We start from the raw sequence: 23,311 nt of genomic DNA, 5'->3' as shown, positions 1-23,311 counted from the left end.
CTTGTCTGATCAACTCTTAGATCTCAAGGCTCTAAGGCTGCCACAACTGTACATACATGTACAGCTGAGATTAATTCTTACCCAAAAACAAGTGTTATAAACCCACGCCCATTTCAACTTCTCATGTCAATTGTTTTTACTTGATTTATTCAATATAACTGTTAAAATTCATTTAAAATGACTTCACATACAAAACCACCACCATATCATATATATGAAAAAAAATTCTTAGCATGTTGATGTCAATTAATTTTAAGGAAAATTAATTAAAAGAGCTTAAAAATTTTAAAATTTAATGATAAAGATAAAATAAAGGGTAAAATGAATAGTATCATAATTTTTTTTTAGTGTAAAAATATGATTTTTCGTTAAAATAAATAATACCGAAAGCTTTTTGTTAAAATTCCCTTAAATTTTTATGCTTGCCCTAGCCAAAGTGTTCAATTTAAAATCATTTTGCGAACATGCAAGAGCAGCTTCTTAATAGAGATTTTGTTTTAGTGTAGAATAATGTAATAGTTTTAGGACAATCGTATGTAATTTTTTATAGTAGTTCAAACTATTCAGTAGTACGAGAATGGACGGTCAAAATTAAATTGAAAAATAATACTATTTTTAATTATTTATCAATTTAATTAATGTAAATTCTAATTACTTGGTAGTCCAGACTATCAAAGACTTGCCCTTATCGTTTAAACAATTTTTCTGCCATATAAGACCTTTTATATATGTTACTCAGTACTACGATCTCGTACTATTCTTATTCACTTGTAACTGAGAGGACTTAGATTTGAATATCGTAGATGACGAATTTGATACCAAATTAGGTTGTCCATTATGTGACTTAACCGAACTATCTCCTCCCTTAGTGTAAAACATATCATTACACTAAAAATAAAAAAGACCTCTTTTATATATATATATATATATCATTGTTTACCCCTTTTTTTTTCTATTCCTTTTTCTAGAATACAAGAGCCTACGTTAAATACAGAGTTACTGCAAAGCCTTATCGTCATGTTTTCCTACGATTGCTCATAAACCTTGGGACAGAATTTGGTTGTTGAAAAAATCAACAGCATCTCCTACTCCTAGCCAATTACAAATTGACACGTATCTAATCTGTAATTAAAAAATCAATTACTTGAATATGTGTCCGTCTATGTTTGGCCAACAACAAGAGTTGCTGCTCATTTTTCAGCTGCAAAGTTATGTTCTAAACCTTGCCAAGAAGGGACTCGATAACATGCATTCAGCACAATACCAAATTACCAATTGATAATCGGCAAACAGACTGGAAATGATGTAATCACATGAAAATTGTGAAGCTTTCAATATTTCTAAAATACCCCTTCCAAATTAGAATTCTAAATTAAAACAATTTAATTTAAAAAAAAATCCAAGCAAACATTAAAAATAAATAATGAAGAATAAAATGTTAAAAAACAAATTGTCACATTTATGATCGCGTGACAAAAAACTAGTATACTATTACTCGAGAAGGCACTGTATATATCCACAATCCAAAATTGTCAGTTAATTCGTCATCATAGTCATCACGTAATTCTTTGTTATACATTAATATGATTAGTACTATTCACATACTTTTTTTGTCTTTTACACTTGTTAATTTTTATTTATTAATTTATTTCAATTTATTTGATTTGATAATAAAAAATTGATTGTTTGATATATAAAAATAAATATGCGGATAACACTATTCATAATAATAACGTTGCAAAAAACTGAAAGCTAGCTGATGCTCATGCTACGCAGCACAGAGGATGATTATTTACCCTCCTATTCCTATCCCCTTTTATCCCCTTATCTCACATATTATTTTTTATCTTATTATCTCTATAAAAAAATCAATATAAGATATTAACATAATTTAACCGTGACCGTTCAAATAGTAGAGCATGAAAGAGTAAAAAGATTAGGATGATAGAGAATCTTTCTCTACGCAGCGCAAGGCCTAATGTGTAAATAGATTATATTCTCTTTTCGTACTTGTACTACTGTGTACAGAAGATGTGGTTGATTCCTCTCCTCAATCTCAGCTGAGAATGGCAACCGTTAAATAGGAGAGATCTCGAAGGCTAGTTTAGTTATTTGGTAACCAAAAAAGAAGAAAGGCTTGTTCTCTCCAATCCCAAGTCCCCAACTATTCTAGTTCCTTTCCAACCATTTCATTCCCCGGAGGCTAGATGCAGGGCTAGCTACATGAACAAGTCTTTTGGTTATGTGCAGAAAAGAGAGAATATTTCAAAACAAGGAGTTGTTACGTAATGTGGAGTTTTCCCAGAAATAACAGAGCGCACGTTGGCAGATCGGGGAAGCTTATCGATGTTTATGGTGACTTGTAGTGTCTGCCAGTACTCTCTGTCTCACTCACGCACTCTTATTGTTGTGCTCTTTATTTCTTCTTTCTACATATAATGCAACCAGGACAATCAGGGAATCTCATTCCCCATATATGTAAATGTGCTCCGACTTGTCATTTCACCTATTTTTTCTTTATCTTTTCCCGGCCTTTTATCAGCGAAGTGGAGTTCGGTACGAATTCTTACTTAAAATTACTAATTTATAGAGTTTTATGTTTATAATTTAAATTATTCATATTATAAATTATTTTATATTCAATGATTATTATCGAATTGTATAAAAACAAATAAACGGAATTAATAAAAGCATTATGAATTGTCTGTGTATTTACTACAATAGATTGAATAAACGACATTTGTTTTAATTAAATTTTTTTCAGAGATGATCTTTATAGAGTGATTGATAATATGAACGGTTCTGATCATACGCACAAAACTTTATGATTCAAACAAGAAGAATTTTAAGTAGGAATTCCAACTCATTCTTGAATAGCTAAATATTATTTGAGTTGGATTCCCTCCCCCTTCCTATTCTTCTCCCCTCCCTCTCCTCCTCTCTTAGTTTTCTCTTCTTCTTTCTCTCTACAGAGAAAGTAAAACCAAATAATAATGTGACTTAATTTTTATTTAAGCGTTTAAATAGAAGGAAATGAAAGAAAAATTAGAGAGAGAGAGAATTACCTTATCCAATTACTCATGATTATTTCTTACTTTTTTTTTTTTTACTTTGTCGAGATGTACTAGTAAAATTGGGGATGAGGGTTGCACTCAATCTTTGTGCATGAAAAAATGATCTTAATTTTTTTAACTTTTTGAACTTTAATTCATGGCAATGTTATTTATGATTTAATATACGATTATGATGCGCTCTGATAACAAAATTACATGTACTTATTTTGATGCGCTCGGGTAATAAATTATGATGTGTTGCTCAATTGTACATAGAAGAAGAATGTATTCATTAAAACAAGATTACAATTCATACTTGGCACAGAGAGCAATCCCAAGTTTATGGAGCTAATCTCTAGCTTAATCTCAATTAGCAACAACTCTAAACCAATGATTAAATTCCTGAAACAGACCCAACTGATTCAAGCTAACTACAGTTGACAATCAACCAATCAAAATAAGACACTATGACCAATATATTTGTTAAGAGCTAATGAATGGCAGTATCCTTGCATTAACAACCACCAAGAAAAACTATACGCTTCAAGAAAACTGCTGAATGAGAATTATACCTAGTTTGTTTTAGGTATGAGATATTAACGAATTATTTTGGCATACTTAATTTTAATAAGAAATGAGTAAACACATAATATAATTTTGAATAGAATCAAATCGATACTTTAGATATTCATTCATGTAAGTAAACATCCTCTAAACTCGTCAGATAACCATAATTATCTAAGAGAGTTTTATTAAGGGTGTTCATTACGTTGTGGTGCCGTTTTAGATTGTTAGCAAATGAGAAAAAAATTGTTCAAATAAATAAATAAATAAATAAATATAAATAAATAAATAAATAAATATATATATATATATATATATATATATATATATATATATATAAGCGAGCTTTGATATTAAAAAAATTATCAGCTGGTTTGCCCGAGAGGTTAAGGGGGAAGACTTAAGATCTTCTGCACATAAGTGCGCATGGGTTCGAACCCCATAGCCAGCACCAATTAAATTTTTTTTTTTTTATTTCATTTTATTTAACTTAGTATTTCAAAAACCACGGCCCATAACACAAGTCAGCTTGAATAAAGCCCATAGACTTGAAATCCAATTTTAAGCCCACATACTTGAAGCCCAATTTTTATAAGCCCAAAAATACAGCTGAATAAAGCCCATAGATTTGAAGTCCAATTTTAAGCCCACATACGAAGCCCAAAAATACAGCAAAATATCTCAGTTCCCAAACCACCCTTCCTTCCATCAGCACCACATAATGCCCACCCGACAAAGAAAAAAAAAAAAAAACCTATCAATAATTATTTGTTCCTTTTTTTCTGAGAAAAGAAAAGACAACTCATTTTCTGTAGGTTGACGAGGATTAGTCATAATTGAGTATTATTTGGTTCAGGTTTGGTTTGTCAAGGCATTCGCCGGCAATCTTTCTCCGACAGTCTTAACCGCCGCCGCCCCGCCGTCAAGCTTATCCTTCAGTCCTCTTCAATTAGATCATCTCTGTCTGTAAGTCTCTGTCTCTGAGCACTGCAATTTCGTTGATATTTAGGTTAAATTTTGATGTATACTGAATTACCTAATTTTTGTTTCTGGGTTCGTTAAGGTTTGTGAAAATCCTTGGAACCCATGTTCCGTTTTCGTAGAATTTTGATTTGGTTAGTGATAATCTGTTAAATCCTTTTGGTGTACTTGTATCTTAATTGGGTTTAGGGTAGGTTGTGATTAGTGAAAGAATTTGGAACAAATGCTAATCTTTTGTATTTGGTTGGTGTTAAGTGCTTAATTCTTTCGACCCATGTTGTAATTTAATATGTCGGATAATGCACAAGCTCATGTCACGAAAAGGTTGATGCTTTGTAACCGAAAGGTTGCTACTTTGTGACCGGTAGGTCACAGGTTTGAGTCGTGGAAACATACTCTTTGCAAAACAAGGGTAAGACTGCGTATGATAAACGTTCTCCCGACCCTGATAAAGCAGGGATCCTTGTTGGCACGGGGTCGCCCTTTTATACTTGTTTTATATCGTGTTGAATCAATCTAGTGGATTCCCAAATTTATTTGGTCTGGTTTTATTAATTCGAACCTGTGTTTGTCTAATTGCAGAGAGAAATATCACGTGTTCTTCTGGTAATTAAAGGAAAGATGTCTCGGTATCTTATGGAATTGTATCAAAATAACTTGGAGTATAGTGGGGATGTGATGAGTGCAATAGTTCCTTTGATGAAACTTTTGTCCCTCACAGTTATCGGACTGGTTCTTTCGCACCCGAAAACTCAATTGATACCCAGAGCTACTTTTAAGCTCCTCAGCAAGCTTGTTTTCGCCTTGTTCTTGCCCTGTCTAATCTTTACCGAACTAGGTGAATCCATTACACTTGAAAACTTTATTCAGTGGTGGTTTATCCCAGTTAATGTGTTAGTGAGTACACTTATTGGTTGCTTCCTCGGGTACTTAGTGGTGATTATATGTCGTCCTCCCCCACAGTTGAACAGATTTACCGTTATCATGACTGCATTTGGGAATACTGGAAATCTCCCACTTGCCATTGTTGGATCTGTCTGTCATACTCCGAAAAACCCATTTGGACAGCATTGTCACTCCAGAGGGGTGGCTTATGTCTCTTTTGCCCAATGGGTTGCTGTAATTCTTGTATATACCTTTGTTTACCACATGATGGAGCCTCCGTTGGAGTACTATGAGATTGTTGAAGAAGGGGGTGAGAAGGACGAACCACCAACTAACGATATGAGCAGGCCTCTACTTGTAGAAGCTGAATGGCCGGGTATTGAAGAAAAAGAAACCGAGCATTCCAAGACACCCTTTATTGCTAGAATTTTCAAAAGCATCTCGAGTGTTTCACAGACCACTTTGCCAGATGTTGATCTCTCGGGAGAAGGTGGCGGAAACAGTCCCAGGTCAATTAGGTGTTTGGCTGAACCTAGGGTGGTCAGGAGGATGAGAATTGTTGCTGAGCAAACTCCATTACAGCACATAATGCAACCCCCAACAATCGCCTCTTTACTGGCTATCATCATCGGGACAGTACCTGTGTTAAAAGCTTTTTTCTTTGGAGAGGATGCTCCACTATCCTTCATCACAGACAGTTTAGAGATTTTAGCTGGTGCAATGGTGCCTTCGGTGATGCTTATTCTTGGGGGTATGCTTGCAGAGGGGCCAAATGAGTCTACACTCGGCCTCCGGACAACTGTTGGTATAACTGTGGCAAGGCTTTTACTGCTTCCTCTGGTGGGAATTGGTATAGTGGCATTGGCTGACAAGCTCAATTTTCTGGTCGATGACGATGCAATGTACAGGTTTGTGCTTTTGATGCAGTACACGACACCAAGTGCAATTTTATTGGGAGCAATTGCGAGCTTGAGGGGTTACGCAGTCAGCGAGGCTTCGGCACTTCTCTTCTGGCAGCATGTGTTCGCTCTCTTCTCCCTTTCCTTGTACGTTGTCATCTACTTTAAATTAGTAACATTTGTCTGAAGTTTGAATAAGATGTGTTTGTTTCGTGAACAAACAACCAAAGTGGCTTCTTGTGATCTGCTCTTTCACTTTCTCATAAGCCAGTGATGCTTAATTGTCTAAAGCTTCGTTAAAACAAAAATCAGAGCTGTATGTTATGTTTACTATGAGCCGATGAAACTTGTTACGCAGAGACAAAGTCATTAAAATATTTAATTGCATCGTGAGCTTCTTGTAATTAAATACGACAATTAAATATGACATTAAAGTGATTAGTTGTATAGAGAAAATAAAGCTTTAGCATTACTATTATTAATGAGAAGTACACAATGAATTTTTTAGAGTGCGAATGATAATATTTGAATTAATTTTTGAGCTATTAATTTCCTGAAATCTTGATTTATATTTTTGTCGAAGCGCACTGCTGTATTCTCTTGTTGCCATTTGGATGTGTTTTTAAAATAACTGAAAACGCTTTTAGATAAAATATTTTTAGATCCCAAAAGCACTTAAAGTGCTTTCAGCAAAAAGCACCAATTATTTCCTTCCAGGAAGCATTTAAGTGCATTTCTAGAATTTATTTGTATTTTTATTAAGAATTAGTTCTAAAAATATTTTTACCAATTATTTTAAAAGCTCATCTAAACGAGCTCATATTGTTTCGGTGGCTTTTACTTAAGAAGACAATTTCAAACCAAAAACAAATGCAAACCCCTTTATCTTGGTGCACTTTGACTTGACCAAAACCTCCTTTTCGTCGATAGACTTCAAAGTCCTAGGTTGAACACGGACCATTTCTTAACATTTGCACATATGAACCTTGTGTTTTTATCTTGAACAAGACGATATTCTAAAGAGAGTTTTAACGAAAAGTTCGTGGTACTGTTCATTTTAACGAAAAATCATATTTTTACACTAAAAAGTCAAATATGGTACTATTCACTTTACCATTTATTTTGTTCTTATCGTTAAAACTCAAAGTTTTCAAGCCTTTTTCATTAATTTTCCTTATTCCAAACTATGAGTTACGTAAAATATAGGTCGAACTCGGGTGCAAAAGAACGAACGCATGTGCTTGTTACTGTCTAGTTTGGGCCTCGATAGGATTTGGGATAAACGAGAAAAACCAAACGTGGAAGCCGACCAATCAAACGAATGAAGGGGGGCAACCAATACCAAATTTCCCAAATTACTAATGCAACGCATTTACAATCAAATTGAGTTCCCAAGAAGATGCCCTGCACTTACTTATGTCTTTTTCATGGACTACACACAACAAACAAATGTCTTCGTCAACAACTCCAACAAACAGCCTTTTTCCACTCATCTCAGAAAATACGATTAATTTTTTAGAGTTTTAACCGAACACTCCTGGTAGGTACTGTTTACTTTAACAAAAAATCAAATTTTTACACTAAAAAATCAATCCTGGTATTATTCACTTTACCTTTTATTTTATCTTTATCATTAAAACTCAAAGTTTTCAAGCTATTTTCATTAGTTTTCCTTTGATTTACTATATGCTCAAATTAATCCAAGGGAATTTTAATGCAAAGCTTCCGGTACTATTCACAATTTATTTCGTCCTTATCATTAAAAACTAAAATTTTCAAACTCTTTTCATTAGTTTTTTTTTAATCAAAACACTCACTCCAGTCAACTCAAAGGGCATAACTAAATGGATGTCTTTACCCGAATTTCTTATTTCTCGACGAATAAACAACACCATTTTGAATGGATGATGTTAACCGTCTTTTTCTTTTTTCAAAACATGTTCATTGACTAAAAATGCTTTTAAATAACCAAATTATGAAGAAAGTTTTTCAGTCTTTATGTATTTTAGAGCCGTGCAAAATTCCGCTTACTTTTCTTTTGAAAATAGAAATATAAGGGTAACGGGAGCAGAGGGAGGTTTCAAATTTTAGTCATTTTTCTTTTTATTTGTTCCTCATGTGGTATTGAGGGACAGCCTAAATACTCAAAATTCTATTTTCTTCATTTTTCTAATGAAAATGAATACCTAAAACGAAATTAGTCAACAATTATCATTGCATCCGAAACGTCAAATATCGCGAAAGTTGTTAATTATTGAGCATCTAAACAATCCAACGGATACACCAAATACCCCCTTCAACTAAATTGCACTTGGCTTAACTCCAACCAAATGCAACTTCTTTTGCCCTTTTGGCTTAATTTCAACCAAATGCAACTTCTTTTGCCTTTTTTTCTCATTAACAAAATATGAACCAACAATTAAAGTCTAACTCAAAAACCTATTTCAATATCTAAACATACACAACCTGTTTCAATGTAAGAAAAAGAAAATAAAATAGTACTTGAAAGAGGAGCCCCACAGGATACAGTTCTATCATGCCATACCATACAATAACACAAAATCACAACAAATTATGAAATTTTTTCAAATTAACTAAAAAGACAATCTATTTCAATCATATTTTATAAATCAAATGACGAGAATTAATACGCCCCAATCTCCTCCAACTTCAATTTTCAATGCAAATATATATTTTCAATGCAAATTTTTAAATCCACCCTCCTATTTCCCAGTTCCCACCACCTTCATCTTCCCCTATAAATATAACTCCTTCCCCCAACCCGCCTCCTCACAAACCCTATCTCCTCTCTCTCTCTCTCTCTCTCTCCCTTCCTCCCTCCCTCCCAAATGCTGACTGCCACACATCCCTGGATACAAAAGCCCTAACTCTGCTGCCATTTTTTGGTCCGCCCAAATGCTTGAATATCACAAAGTTTAACATTTTTGATTCATTTTCAATCCAAATTCTGGGTTTTGATTTTATCTATATTTTAGGATAACCCAATAATAGTTTCTCTTTATTGAGCCCATTTTATTTTTGGGTTCTTCACAATCCGGCTATGGAAGCTGGGATTTTGTTGGCTCTGCCGACCTCCTCCCCCCTCTCTCCTCCTCCTCCGTCTGTGATTGTAACCCAGGACGAGTTGAAGAAAATCGCCGCCTACAAGGCCGTCGAGTATGTTGAGTCCGGAATGGTCCTCGGCCTCGGCACCGGCTCCACCGCCAAGCACGCCGTCGACCGAATAGGCGAGCTTTTGAAACAGGGGAAGCTTCAGAACATTGTAGGAATACCCACGTCGAAAAAGACCCACGAACAAGCCTTGTCTCTTGGAATTCCGCTGTCGGACCTCGATTCCCACCCTGTTCTTGATCTCGCGATCGACGGCGCCGACGAGGTCGATCCCCAACTCAATCTGGTCAAGGGCCGAGGTGGGTCCCTCTTGAGGGAGAAGATGGTGGAGGGTGCCTGTAAGAAATTCGTCTGCATCGTCGACGAGTCGAAGCTCGTGAAGCATGTGGGAGGCAGCGGGCTGGCGATGCCGGTGGAGGTTGTGCCGTTCTGCTGGAAATTCACGGCCAAAAAGCTCCAGGATTTGTTCGAGTACGCGGGCTGCGTCGGAAAGCTAAGGACTTTCGTCGAAAATGGCAAGCCTTTCGTGACGGACAATGGGAATTACATTGTGGATTTGTATTTCCAGAAAGATATGGGGGATCTGAAGGCGGCTAGCGATGCGATTTTGCAGCTTCCTGGAGTTGTGGAGCATGGAATGTTCCTTGACATGGCCACCACTGTGATTGTTGCAGGGGAGCTCGGAATCACGGTGAATAATAAGTAGCCGGAAAGGCGAATTTGGTGGTAGTTGGAGATGGGTTTCTAACTTGTTACCGGTAGGAGTAATTTATATAGTCTTTGGTTTCCTGTCGAAATGAGGAAGTTCGATTGGGGAGTTTGGATGAATGACTGCCAGTTTATGTTTGATGACTGGTTGTCATATTGTTTTGATATAAACTCAACATTCATGGAATTCTCTCACATTATTGTTCAGATTTTTAATTGTAGTTGACACCATGTTTAATTACTTCGTTCTTGTTGAGATTATATTTGAGGTTGTAAATAATCTTTCGATATCAGACCCCATATTGTTTAATTTTCCGTTGAAACTTGTACAGTATTTCCCCATTCAGTTCATCAGCATGGATGAACGGAGTTGTAGACGTGAAAAGATAAAAACTCAACGGGGTCACACCTCGAACCAGACACATCTTAAGTAATTGTTGTGTTGATCTGTTCCAAATGTTTTTGTTATAGCCTTGGCATTTGTTTCTCACCAAGGTTTGATCTGCATAGGTTCTCATTGGTATCAAATCCTCTGATGTAGCAATAGCATAACCAGAAACATGTATTGAACCTCAATCCTCAAATGGCAGGGGACACAATGAACAAGGAACGATTCATATCTATCAAGCGTATGGTCCGATCATCTGGTATGCGACATATTTGCTCAAGATTATCTTCCTCTAATCTACCCGTCAATCTCTTGAATTCTTTGGCACACATCAAACCGTTAAATTTAACAATGTATATCGTACGTGAATTTTCGACTTGAACTGCCCGGGTTCATGCCTCCTGAATGATTTGCCAATTCTCTGCGCAAGTGAGGTGATAGCTGACTTTCTGAATGCTTGGTGAAATCATAGCCAATCTGTTGTGCTCTTCTTTCCTTTTTTGAGTTTTTGGGTTTGATTCCTCTGCTCATTTGATCTCAAGCTTAGGCCCAACTTACCAACATCTAAGCTCAACTTATTTGATCTCATAATATGCAGGCCCTTTTTTTTTTTGTTGAGTTGCAATGCAAAATGGTCCTTGATCCGTGAATAATTAGTAGGCCATTAACCCTAAATATTGTGATTAGGCCGAATGTCGAAATTTTCTTGGGGTAAAGCAGATATTGATTGATAGATTCGTAGGCATCTCATTTTACTTTCTCCGTTTTTCTTTTTGTTGGTAGTAAGATTTTCTCCTTCTCTTCATCCTCTTCTCTCCCCTCTTTTCCTACTACCACACTTCTTTTTTTGTCTTTCTCGTTATAAAAAATCAATATAAGATGTTTTGATATGATTTAATCGTAACCGTTTAAATAGAAGAAGAGGGAAGATGAGAGAGATTAGACAGAGAGAGAATCTTAATCCTCCAATGGATGAGATTGCCTCCTCTCCACTCATAGTTTTTTTTTCTTCTTTCTCTCTCTACTTTTTTCTTCTCTCTCTCTACATGAAATCCGGTCAGGAGGATCCTCGTCAGATCCTTCAATCACATCTGTTCATCGATATCGTGCGGTCAGAAATCATTATAAATTTTTTTATTTAAAAATAAATATAAACAGTACCTAATAAAAACTGACGACACGATGTATGATAAACGAATGTAATTGGAGGATCTCCATAATCCTTACAAAGAGGATTTGACGAGGATCCTCTCTTGAAATCCTGAACGCTCAAACAGATGGAAAGAAAATAAGAGAAAAAAAAAGAGGAGAGAATCTTTGTCCTGATCCAATGGAGTATGGAGTATTACTATTAGTGTGTGCTTAGTTAGTTATTAAAAGATTCTCGTTAATCATTAGTGAGCCATTATTACTTTTTGGTATGAATTATGATAGTGGAGTAGAGTGGATTGATTGCTAATTTGCTAGGCAGATGGTAAAAAGAAATAATAATTACACATTTTTTTCCTTCTCTCGTACGCTCTTCTTTATTTAAGGTCATTGAATAAATAAAACAAAAACGACCAGCAAAATTACGTAAAAATGTAGAGAAGAAAAAGTGTGGGATTATCATTTCACCAGAAAGTAAATGGCCAACAATGTAAGAAAATCCACCCAAGCCTTCCACTAACAAAACTAAAGCCAATAGCTGACCACATAAAACCATTGATAGGTTCACATTCTCGGAGTTGTCCTTTCCATCCCACAAACACCAAGATGCACATTATGCTATACGAGACTCACATTTATTAACGACTAAATTTATTTTTGTATTTTACAGTGTGAATGTCATACATCAACATTTACAAATGATTCACACTCGACTGGCCCTAGCATTGTCCAATGCTACTATTACACCAATGGACAATAGTGCCCATAATCAAACGGCAGATACGATAACATTAGAAGTCTACACATATTTCGTGTCGCAAGTGTATAAAAACATAAGAAATGTTAGGTGTCGCTTGGCTTAGATCTAAAGACAAATTATAAAGAACCACCTCCACGGAATAGGATCCTCTCCTGAGCAAATGCTCGGGATCCTCATGACCAACCAACACGAACCGTTGGATTTTGATCCAATAGCTACAAACAAGAGGTCATTCTAAAAGTTATAATAATTGTAACCGATCTAACGACCTGTGTTGGTTGGTCATGAGGATCACGAGCATTTGCTCAGGAGAGGATCCTATTCCCTCTCCACCTTGGAGCTTGACCTAAAGGCATCCAATCAGTGATCACATGCATGCACACCTTTTCAACTTCCCCTGGTCCCCCTTGTCATATATATACATACATACATATATATATATATGAAAGGGTATAATGTTAGCATCTCGAGCTAATAATTCAAGAAAATTGACAATTCAGTATAAATATGTTATTTCGTGAGAATTTATAACCCAGCGTCATACCTATTAGTCATTACGTCTCTTTGTAGGTCTCTGTTCTCTCGTCTAGCTGCCACGTCGTTCAGAGTTGACGTCTGAATAGGTCTGCTCTTTATATTCGTGGAACCTTGTGTCTTAAATCTGTCATTGACCAACTTGCCATCTAGTGATCAGGAAGCACTAGATGAGGAATTGATTGGCGTTGATAAGACACAACGTTAACAGGTACTTATATCATTAATTTGTTTGATGTATTTGAATACTTATATATTCTCTGATTTGAATGACTATTCTTTGTAAGAATAATATGCATGGTGTGAGTGTGAGTGGGAGAGTGATATATATAGTCACTTTCCAGAATTGAAGATAGAATTTGACCCCGGCGTTACGTACCAGTTATGCCATTTTTCTCATACACGACATTGGAGTACGTTTATACATGAGACATTTATATATGAAAGAGTGCTTCATTTGTCTTTTATTAGGGTCATAAGCCGATTGCCTTGAGAAATAATTAACATGATTGGGACTATGATGAGACTAAAACTGTATGAAGTTGAATGATTAAGTAATTTAGACATGCATCGGCATGTGTTAGTTAGCAATGTCCCCATCCCCCTCCCTTTGATTTAAACCTCAAACAACTCCATGTAAAACGGTTAAGCCAAGTTAAGTTAACCTACATTATCCTAAACCAACTACAAAGAATAACAAATCTTCGTTTTGCTTTGATTCCTTTTTAATCGGTAGGGATAGAAGATTCGAACTTTAGACAATTTTTAATATTGAAATAATATTACTAGATTAAAAGTTAGTTAGAAGTTGAACTAGGTCATCGTTTCTGAATGCAAGGTCAATCACACCTTTAAATTTTGATATCAAATCTCAAAATTTAATCTCATATATTGAGCAAAATAATGAACATTATTGCTCCTTAAAGTGGTGAACAAAAACGCACTTATCTCCTTGCTCATCGAGTAACTGAAAACAAACGTGAGTGTTCAAGATAGAACAACAAGGAGGACGTCATGCAAAGATTAAAGATGCACAATGTTATTTTAATGGTCTAATTTATTTATAAATTTAAGAAAGCGTTTAACCCATTATACATTTTTTAAAAAAAATTAAAAATCCCCATTAGCAATGATGTTGTTTGGGGCTGCCTAATTCCGTCCCCTATGCTTTAGCTTAGTCCTCCTAATCCACAAGCAAACACACTGTTTTTAAAAGTTGTTCACGTTACTCATATTTCATGCCCCATTGAGAGGTTTTAAGTTGTATTTTGACGAATTGGAGTTATAGTAATAGTTAATTATTGTATGATTTTTTTTTTCTCAAAAATTTATTGCATGATTTATCTCAAGTTTTTTTACAAAATAATAAATCCCTCCTACCCAAAAAAAAATGGCAATATTCATTTTACGTACAAAATCTTCGGCGTTGAGAAGATGCGTTTTTTATATGCCATGAATTAGCATATTAGAAAAGTTGTTGTAATCTTTGACTGATATCATCCATCCCTCTCTAGTCTCTACCGATAAATATAACGCAAGACTATGACGTTATATGATCAAAAAAAAAAAAAAGAAAAAAAAAAGGGTTAGCAAATGATAATTGAGGGATAATCATGGAAAGCAACATTATCAATTGTCAAAGGCATATTTGTCGATTTGCCCCTTAATTTGTATAAAACTGTCATTTTTTCCTTTGAACTTTAATTTTAGCCAATTACTCCCTTAAACTTTTATAATTAACTAATTTTCCTCTTGAACTTTAATTTTAGCCGATTAATTTCCTGAACTTTTATAAATAGCCAATTTCCCTCATGTTTTAGATTTTAAAAGTTTACATCCAATTTTTCATCCATATTGATCATGGAAACAACGTATGACAACTATATGACGGCAAAAATGATGAAAAATTGAATGAAAGTTTTTAAAATCTAATGCCAAGAGGGGAATTAGCTATTTATAAAAGTTCAAGAAGGTAATTGGCTAAAATAAAAGCTCAAGGAAAAAATTGGCTAATTTAAAAAGTTTAAGAGAGTAATCAGTTAAAATTAAAATTCATGAAGAAAATTGGCAGCTGCATATAAGTTAAGGGAGCAAATCAAAAGATACCTCATTGTCAAAATATGCTGGTTCTGTCACTCCAAAGATACTTCCGTTTTGTTCTCATCCTCCGATTGAATGAGAGAGTTCCACTTTCCTCATGATTGGTAGCGAGAGACTTGTCAGTGTATGGACACACAATTTCGGTAATAATACAATTAATTGAAAAAAAAAAATTCTAACTAATTGTATTATGATATTTGATGTATCCGTAACTCAAAACACTAAAAAATTTCTTATTATTATAACTAATTAATTAGGGATTGCCTTTTATATCAGTACCACCACATGAATGGAAGAACCTGGAGAAGAATGTACGCATTTATTTCGTTTACAATGGCAACTTGGTTTAAATAAAAATGAAAATATTTCTGAGCAGCCCCTACAAATGTAAGACAAGAACTTGCATAAGAACGCCGTCTAATTTTTTCTTTCAATTTTTTAAGTGATCTTTATCAAATACTTGGTAGGCATGTAGTCACACATAACAAAATCGCTCACTTGTTAATTTATACTTATAATGTAAGTGACATTTTATTATAGTGGTGAAGAGCAGTTTTATCTTTACATCACGACTTGAATTCGAACCCCGTCGAATTTCTAATCTAACAAATGTATACAAAAAAAAGTCCTGGTCATAACTTATGAGAAGGTATGTCGACGAATGTTGAGCAAGCCCATCAACAAATACCAAGAAAAACTTAAACGCGTGTTTCCTAGCGTGTTGAAATCTGTTGAGCAGATATTTCATAACATTTGATAAGTTCTCTTGGTTCCTGTACTGGACACCTGGACTAGGCATCTGGGCAATTTTTAGAGGACCTTCCCATACGTTTTCCATGTATTGGTTTACTAAATAACAAATACAAATGTTATAATTTCAATAAAACAATCACCCTCTAACCACCGCAAAATTGCCTAGTAGTTGGGACAAAGTTTAGGTCTGTATTTCACACGATACATTTGAGGTTCGATTTCTGATACTGGTAAACCGTACTATAGTTATTATTATTATTTTTTTTTTGAAGCAAACCGTATTATAGTTATTATTTATTTTTTGAAGCAAACCGTACTATAGTTATTATTTATTATTTATTTTTTGAAGCAAACCGTACTATAGTTATTATTATTATTATTTTTTGAAGCAAACCGTATTATAGCTATTAGGACAAACTGAAATGTTTTTGTGAATATTTTCCATTTATAAAAAGAAAAAAGAAAAAAAAGACTACTCATAAATTACTATGCTGACTTAATGTTAGTGTTTCAAATACATGCCATAAAAGTAAACAGAATAAAATAAAGAAAAAAAAAGATGAAAAAAGAAGCAGAAAGGACAAAATTAGAAAAAGGGCATAAATAAATTAATAAATAAGTAGGAAAGCAGAGAGGTACGGGTTCATGACTGTTGGGTTTGCTTGCTTAATGCAGTCACACCCGCCTTTATCGGTTTTTTCTCTTCTATAATCATCGGCCTTCACTTGCCCCACCTCCCCATGTGACTTTGGTTCTTATAAATCTCCCTCGCCACCAAGAAATGTAATCATGTTACAACACTGACACACTGTTAGTTAATTACACTTTTTCAAGATTTGGGTTTTCTTCCAAAACCAAATCTTGGAAATGGGTTCGATTCGTATCCGGATTTCTGTCTGAGATTTTTGGTGAACAGAGTGTCAAAAGACTCTGCCAATGGAGCGCTTGCCGGTTTCCTCCACCGCCTCTCTCCCCTTCTCCTTCTTCTTCTTCTTCTTATTCTTTCTGGGTTGTACTAGCTGCGTGTCGGGTCTGACTCGGAATGGACTCGGACCCCACAGAGACCTTCTCAAGTTTAGTCTAGGTACGTTTCTGGATTCGGTTTTTGAAACGGGTCGGATCTCGTGTGCTTTTCCGGTTGCGGAGGAGGATTTAGTCGTAGAAGAAATGGAAAGTTGGATTTTCTGGAGCCATTGTTGGTTTTGGTTTCGAGACAAATGTGAAAATACATAACCTTCTGCCGCAATTGCTTTAACTTTTGATCAGCAAGCAAACAGGGCAGATGCTTTTTCTTTGATAAACCAATAGCCTTGGAGTAGCTTGAACTCAAATGCTTATTTTCCTTTGGTTTTTCTGTTTGCTAAAGTTCTGAGTGCTTTTATTTTTCAGACCCAGGCTCGAATTCCCCCTCTGTAGTTTGTGTAGATTAGATTAGAATATCGTTTGAATAAAAAATTTTGAGTCTTTTTTAAAGTCTAAATAGTTGAATCTCAGCTGCTGAAAATCTTGCAACTTTCTAACTTTGTAATTTTTTTGGCCTGTTGTATTTGCAGTGGATGAAAATCTGGGGTCGTGGAAAAATGGGATCTCGGAGACTGCTCAATCTCCAGGGCCTTCAAGCGATGCACCACAAGGTACGCTTGTTTTGGCGGCGAAAAGGACCAACAGGCCGGATATTCTCAGAAGGTTTAAGCATTATCGGGGAGGTTGGGACATTGTTGATCGGCATTACTGGGCTGTAAGTCTTGATTCCTTGTTGCATTGTTTTGGTGGACCTCCAGTATTGGTTTAAAGATGCAGAATTTGGTTGTTGTGTCACGAATTTTTTGTTCTTTCTTTTACCTTATTAATATGCTATTTTAGGGAAGAAAAAAAGGGATAAATTTAGTCATCGCCCTCAAGTGATGGTAATGTTTACCACCCTATTCATCACCGTTGGTTGAGTTTATATTTTGAGATTTGTGTTTATACACTGCACAGATCTTGAAATTAAACTCGTCTAACGGTGATAAATGGGAGGGGTGAGCATTACACCACTTGAGGGTGGTGTGAAATAATCCCGAAAAAAGTGATGCTTGTTACAATGTGAAGGTTTTAATTGATAATGAAATAGTGAGATCCATCTTTTGATGCCCCTTCTCGTTCCGTTGTTTTAAGTTGTGGTTACTTACAAGGATAAACCACAGCTTTGTGAATAGTAATTTTGAAGGATTATATTGTTACTTGTGCATATAAGTTTACCATCATTTCCGTAGTAATGTGATCGCTATGTTTCTGCAGTCTGTTGGATTTACGGGTGCTGTTGGTTTCATTATTGCCGTCCTGTGGTTTGTTGCTTTTGGCATGATACTGGTGGTTCATCATTGCTGTGGATGGAAGATAAACATTAAAGCTGAAGGATCACACCGCTTGCAGAGGATATGCTTGATTATGCTACTGATCTTCACATGTGCTTCAGCGTAATGATCTGAACTTCGTATTTTTGGCTTAAGATTGTATAATGAGCATTTTTATGTAGTGTAGAAAGTTTTCATACTATGGTTAGGCAGCACCTGATAGTATTGGCCGTCTATGTCTCTTATGCCCCAGCTCTAACACGATAAACTGTATCACACAGGACTGGATGTATTCTTCTTTCTGTTGGGCAAGATGAATTTCATGACGAAGTGATGCATACTCTAAATTATGTTGTTAACCAGTCAGACTACACTGTGCAGACCCTGAGAAATGTCACAGGGTATCTGACCCTTGCGAAGGCTATTAACGTGGCCCAGGTTTTCTTACCTTCTGATGTCATGGATGATATTGACAAGCTGAATGTGGATCTGAACACTGCAGCGGACACACTAACGGAGAAGACAAGTGAAAATTCTGTTAAAGTAAAAAGAGTCTTCAATATTGTGTATGTGTCCATAAACTTCGGTTCTACAATTTAATTAACGGGTTATACTGACTCCCCATGTTCTTAATGGACTAATTTTGAGTTGATTGCTGCAGTCGTTCATCTTTAATCACCGTAGCAGCAGTGATGCTTCTCTTAGCTGTGATTGGTCTTTGTACGTAACAACCTAAACAACCTGATGAATGAAATCTATTATTTGTTCCTCTTGTTTGTTGATATTTTTGCCTACTTTCAATTTCAACTGATTGATGTATCTTGTGCAGTTCTGTCCCTCCTTAGGCACCAACATGCGATCCACATGTAAGTTGCCCTTTTACTTGGCCGTTTTGCTGCGCTTGTACTAATTCTACAACTCTTCACATTCTGGAGTGTTTTCATGTTTCTGTCTGACAAAGCCGTGATGTTGTTGCAGATTTATTGTTAGTGGATGGCTACTTGTGGCAATTACATTCATTCTTTCCGGAGTTTTTGTGATCCTCAACAAGTAAGAATATGTAATCTTTGATGGAAATGTTTCTGTTTAGGTATTTATTTGCTTGTCTAGTGAATCCGTAACTCAACACATTTCTATGGCGATTGTGTTTCAGTGCTGTTTCCGACACCTGTGTAGCCATGGAAGAATGGGTAGAACATCCTCACACCGAAACAGCACTTAGCAACATCCTTCCATGTGTTGACCAGAGAACCACGAACAAGACCCTTAGTCAGAGTAAGCAGACTATCATTGACATTGTAAATGTTGTCAACCAGTTCATCTATACCTATGCCAATACGTATCCTTCCCCTGCGAGTCCATACCCATACTATTACAATCAGTCGGGGCCTCTGATGCCACCTCTCTGTTACCCGTACGATTCTCAGCTGAGAGACCGACGGTGTGGGGATCAAGAGGTGTCTATTTCAAATGCTTCTTTGGTAAGAATTGTCGACTTTGACTATTAATTTGGTGTCTTTGTATATTCTACTGGAAGCTGCTTGATTTGTGGAATTAATAGATTAGAGAAACAATTGACGATGGTTTGCTTAGTCCCATTTATTTGGTTGTGTGAATTCTTCAGGTTTGGCAGAAGTATATATGTGAAGTCTCAGCATCCGGTATGTGCACAACTGTCGGAAGGGTGAACCCGGACATCTACAATCAGCTTGTTGCTGCTGTTAACGAGTGCTATGCGCTTCAGCACTACACCCCACCATTACTGAACCTCCAGGATTGTAATTTTGTTCGAGACACATTTCGAACAATCACATCAAGTTACTGTCCTCCACTGGACCATTACCTGAAAATTGTGAATGCAGGATTGGCCCTGATTTCAGTTGGAGTCTTGCTGTGCCTTGTTCTCTGGATACTTTATGCGAACCGCCCCAGAACGGAGGAAGAGTTTGTGAAACTATCCTTACCAATAAAAGGCAGGAGCCAAAGGAGCAGTTCCAGCAATAATGCCAATAATAGCAGCAGCAATGTATTGTCATCAGACACATCAAATGAAGTCTAGCAGCAATAATAGCAGCAGCAATGTATTGTCTCAAAGAGTAGAAATCGGTTGTAGAATTAGGGTTTGTTATCGTCATTATTTTTCCGAGTGAAATATCAAAAAGAAAAACCGAGTGGAGCGAAGTTCCACTGCGAGTTGTGGGGGGCCTGGGAGCTCATAGCAATTCTAGTCCTGTATCTGGGTTCTTGTGTATGGTAAAAGCAATTTAGATATTGTTGGTCATCGCTGTCTTGCCTTTTGCTCCGAGTATGCCTTCATCATCTCAGTTTTGAAAATTTACAGCTACAGTAAAACCGTCGACAAAATCGGAGGTAATGCAGAGCTCGGTTTTGGAAAAGATCATTCATCGAATGACTGAACGAAAAGATCACACTTTCGATCGAAATTATTAAAACGAGGCATGAGCATTTTACTAATCTGCTGAACTTCCTCAAATTTGCTCACAAAATAAATCATATAAAAATCTGGAGACTTTAGAAATTTTCACTTAACTGATATCTTTACATTTGCTAGGTTTGACCCCTTTGAATGGCATCAGGTACAAAAGAACCAGTGAAAATTACAAGAAAAGTCACCAACTTTCCATCTAATTACAAGAAAAAGCTAACGACCCGAAAAATTCTTCAGTAAAAAATTGAACTTGTTTGCAAGAATTTGACAACATTTAGCAGACTCTCAAAATTCAGTATTATCAAAAGGCACCTCATCGTCGGTTCTTCCACTTCCCAGCGAAGACTCATCGGCATCTTCCGGCGTCTCCGGCATCGCAAGAGTCTCGCGGAGGCCGTGAACGACGAAGGTGTCGCCGTAATACATGTTGGCAAAGAAGACCGGAACTCCATTCAGCAGCAAAACGTCGCCGTTCCTCGAGATTGTGATGGTGAAACCCTGCATATACGTTGGAAGCACAACGCCGTCATTGAAACCCGCCAAATCGCTCCACATCAGCCGGCACGGAACGACGTGTCGGAGAAAGATCGAGGATTCTTGCAGTGGGTTGTCCATCGCTTGGTCGAGAGGAGCGAACACGGTCATCGGATTCGCGTTCTTGAAGCCAAGAAGTTGCAGATCGAGGAACGACGCCATGACATTGTAGCCATGGGACCTCAGCATCTCACTCGCTTCTTCGAACCAGGACGCTCCGGGAAACCCAGCTGTGGCTGTGCCGTTGGCGGAGGGCGCTGGGGATGAAGACCCGCAAACCGGATCTGGAATGGGGATCCGAGTCGGTGTCGGGAGATGAAAATTGAGGTCGAAGAAGTTCTCGATTCCGAAAATGATGAGGAACCCGTCGTCGTAGATAGGCGACCCGGAAGTGATCTTGACGTTGTTGAGAGAAATTGGAACGCCGGAGGGGGGCGTGGTGACGGAAAGAGAGTGGCCGGAGAGTAAAGTCGGGATCTTGGTGCCGGGGGGGAGGGATTTGAGGGTTTGGAGGGGCAGGGGAAGAAGGCAGAAGTGGTACTGGAGCAGAGAGAGGGCAGGTTGACCTGATTTGGTGAAGGCGGAGTCCGGCGGAGCGAAGATGGTAAGCGAGGGGGACTGAGGGATGAGGGACTCGGAGACGAGCTCAAGAGTCATCGCCATGGAGACGTAGCCAGAATCAGAGAGGATTTCGGCGGCATCTTGGACGGCCTGGGCGGGGAGGGCGGATGAGAAAGAGAGGAGTGAGAGGAGGATGATGGAAACGAGAAGCGGCTCGGCCATTGATGGGTGGTTGTGTGGAGGAGCTTCAAGAATCAAAAGGAGGAAGTTTGGTTTCTTGGAGTGGGATTTCGTTGGACTGCAGTTGCAGAGTGCGAGTGAGGGTGAAAGTGGCATTCGATGTAAATTTAGAGACGGTTGGTTCTTGAATTTGGCGGTAAAAAGTGGACGCGTGGCGTGAGCGGGTTTGTTGATGATCTGGTGTTCGTTACGACGAGTTGTTTGGCGGTTTGTGTTCAACTTAATTACTGTAATACCCCTTTCGCAGTGAAGCATCTCTTCCGGGTTGAAGTGGTTGGCAATATCAGGCTAAGTCTCCGACTCGGACTAGTGAGTTCGGTGAAGTAGGTGGGAAAGCGCAGGTCAGCGCTGTGGAGATAGAAAAGCTGACGGATGTGGTTCGATAGTGTCGAGAAGGATGAGGGCCACCGGTGACCGTGCTTTCGTCGTTGCGCTCCCCCCTTATTGTTAGTCCTCTTACCATACACCACTACCACCAACCATTAGCACAACTTCGAAGAATAACTTTTTTACTGTATACAACTATGGATGCTGTTCATATGCGACTCTCGCTAGATGTAAAGTTACTGGGTTCCAAACTGCACCCTCAAAACGATTTAAGTTGCTTCATAAGTTTAGTCCAAACTAAACTGGAGTTAAAACTCTGGTAGCGAGGTCATATCTTTGTCTCGAGAAAATGTTTTCTTTTGGCAAGGTCGAGGGGGTCTCGCAACCCTCGAAAAAGACTCTCTTATTGGCTGGAGGATTCGTTCCTTATTCATGCAGCTTAAGCCTTAAGCTCTGCCTCCTTTAACCAGACCCGCCTAGTTTGAAAGGCTCAGCAAGAGGAAGTCTCTAGTCCAATCTAGTGGTCATGTTTGAATTCGAACTAGTTGGAGATTCGCATATGACTCTACGCAATTTCATGATGCAAAAGTCAGACTGAGCCCTAAATGAGTAAGGCAACCAGGAAATAAACTTAGTTGATCAAAATGAATTTCCACTTTTGACGTTGTTGCTTCTGGCGAAGCTGTGAGTTCATGAGCAAGTGAATGAACAAGCCAAGTTTTTAAAATGAGTAACCATCTTTGTGTTTTCTTCCCTTCCCATATCCCCTCAAAGCCCATAGGTTGGGCGCTAGCGCTTTACTAATATAATAGTAAGGCCATTTCGCTGAGCGAAGCTACGCCATTCTCGAGCCTACTTAAATAACTTACACTTACAAAGGCCCAGCTGGAACACCAATTGAACCAGTCCTAGCCAGCATCCCTGTTATTTTGAGGAGGCGTTCCTGTTTATATTACAG

The 23,311-nt window shown here is 37.3% G+C and overlaps 4 protein-coding genes and 1 non-coding gene across 5 annotated transcripts; 4 read left to right on the top strand and 1 right to left on the bottom strand.

The window, feature by feature from the left end:
- Positions 1 to 3,985: 3,985 nt before the first annotated feature.
- On the top strand, positions 3,986 to 4,068 carry TRNAL-UAA (transfer RNA leucine (anticodon UAA)). The gene has a single exon. It is a non-coding gene; the product is annotated as a tRNA-Leu (tRNA).
- A 267-nt stretch (positions 4,069 to 4,335) lies between these two features.
- On the top strand, positions 4,336 to 6,775 carry LOC137736877 (protein PIN-LIKES 2). Its single transcript, XM_068476181.2, has 2 exons — positions 4,336 to 4,583; positions 5,181 to 6,775. Exon 2 carries the CDS (start codon positions 5,220 to 5,222, stop codon positions 6,567 to 6,569), a length of 1,350 nt encoding a protein of 449 aa, XP_068332282.1. The 5' UTR covers positions 4,336 to 4,583; positions 5,181 to 5,219; the 3' UTR covers positions 6,570 to 6,775.
- Positions 6,776 to 9,176: 2,401 nt separating this feature from the next.
- On the top strand, positions 9,177 to 10,463 carry RPI2 (ribose-5-phosphate isomerase 2). Its single transcript, XM_068476269.2, has one exon. It carries the CDS (start codon positions 9,444 to 9,446, stop codon positions 10,218 to 10,220), a length of 777 nt encoding a protein of 258 aa, XP_068332370.2. The 5' UTR covers positions 9,177 to 9,443; the 3' UTR covers positions 10,221 to 10,463.
- A 6,072-nt stretch (positions 10,464 to 16,535) lies between these two features.
- On the top strand, positions 16,536 to 20,523 carry LOC137737346 (uncharacterized). The gene is made up of 9 exons (XM_068476794.2): positions 16,536 to 16,990; positions 17,460 to 17,644; positions 18,187 to 18,365; positions 18,524 to 18,808; positions 18,904 to 18,962; positions 19,072 to 19,108; positions 19,221 to 19,292; positions 19,396 to 19,723; positions 19,867 to 20,523. The coding sequence occupies exons 1-9, from the start codon at positions 16,843 to 16,845 to the stop codon at positions 20,299 to 20,301; spliced, it is 1,728 nt and encodes a 575-aa protein (XP_068332895.2). The 5' UTR covers positions 16,536 to 16,842; the 3' UTR covers positions 20,302 to 20,523.
- Positions 20,524 to 20,764: 241 nt separating this feature from the next.
- Positions 20,765 to 22,194, bottom strand: LOC137736377 (putative fasciclin-like arabinogalactan protein 20). Its single transcript, XM_068475655.2, has one exon. It carries the CDS (start codon positions 22,120 to 22,122, stop codon positions 20,977 to 20,979), a length of 1,146 nt encoding a protein of 381 aa, XP_068331756.2. The 5' UTR covers positions 22,123 to 22,194; the 3' UTR covers positions 20,765 to 20,976.
- Positions 22,195 to 23,311: the final 1,117 nt, after the last annotated feature.

Source organism: Pyrus communis, chromosome 13 (assembly GCF_041283825.1).
Source record: "Pyrus communis isolate YQ-2024b chromosome 13, ASM4128382v1, whole genome shotgun sequence".
NCBI lineage: Eukaryota > Viridiplantae > Streptophyta > Magnoliopsida > Rosales > Rosaceae > Pyrus > Pyrus communis.
Note: the sequence above shows the minus strand (reverse complement) of the source record. Positions and strands in the feature narration are given on the sequence as shown.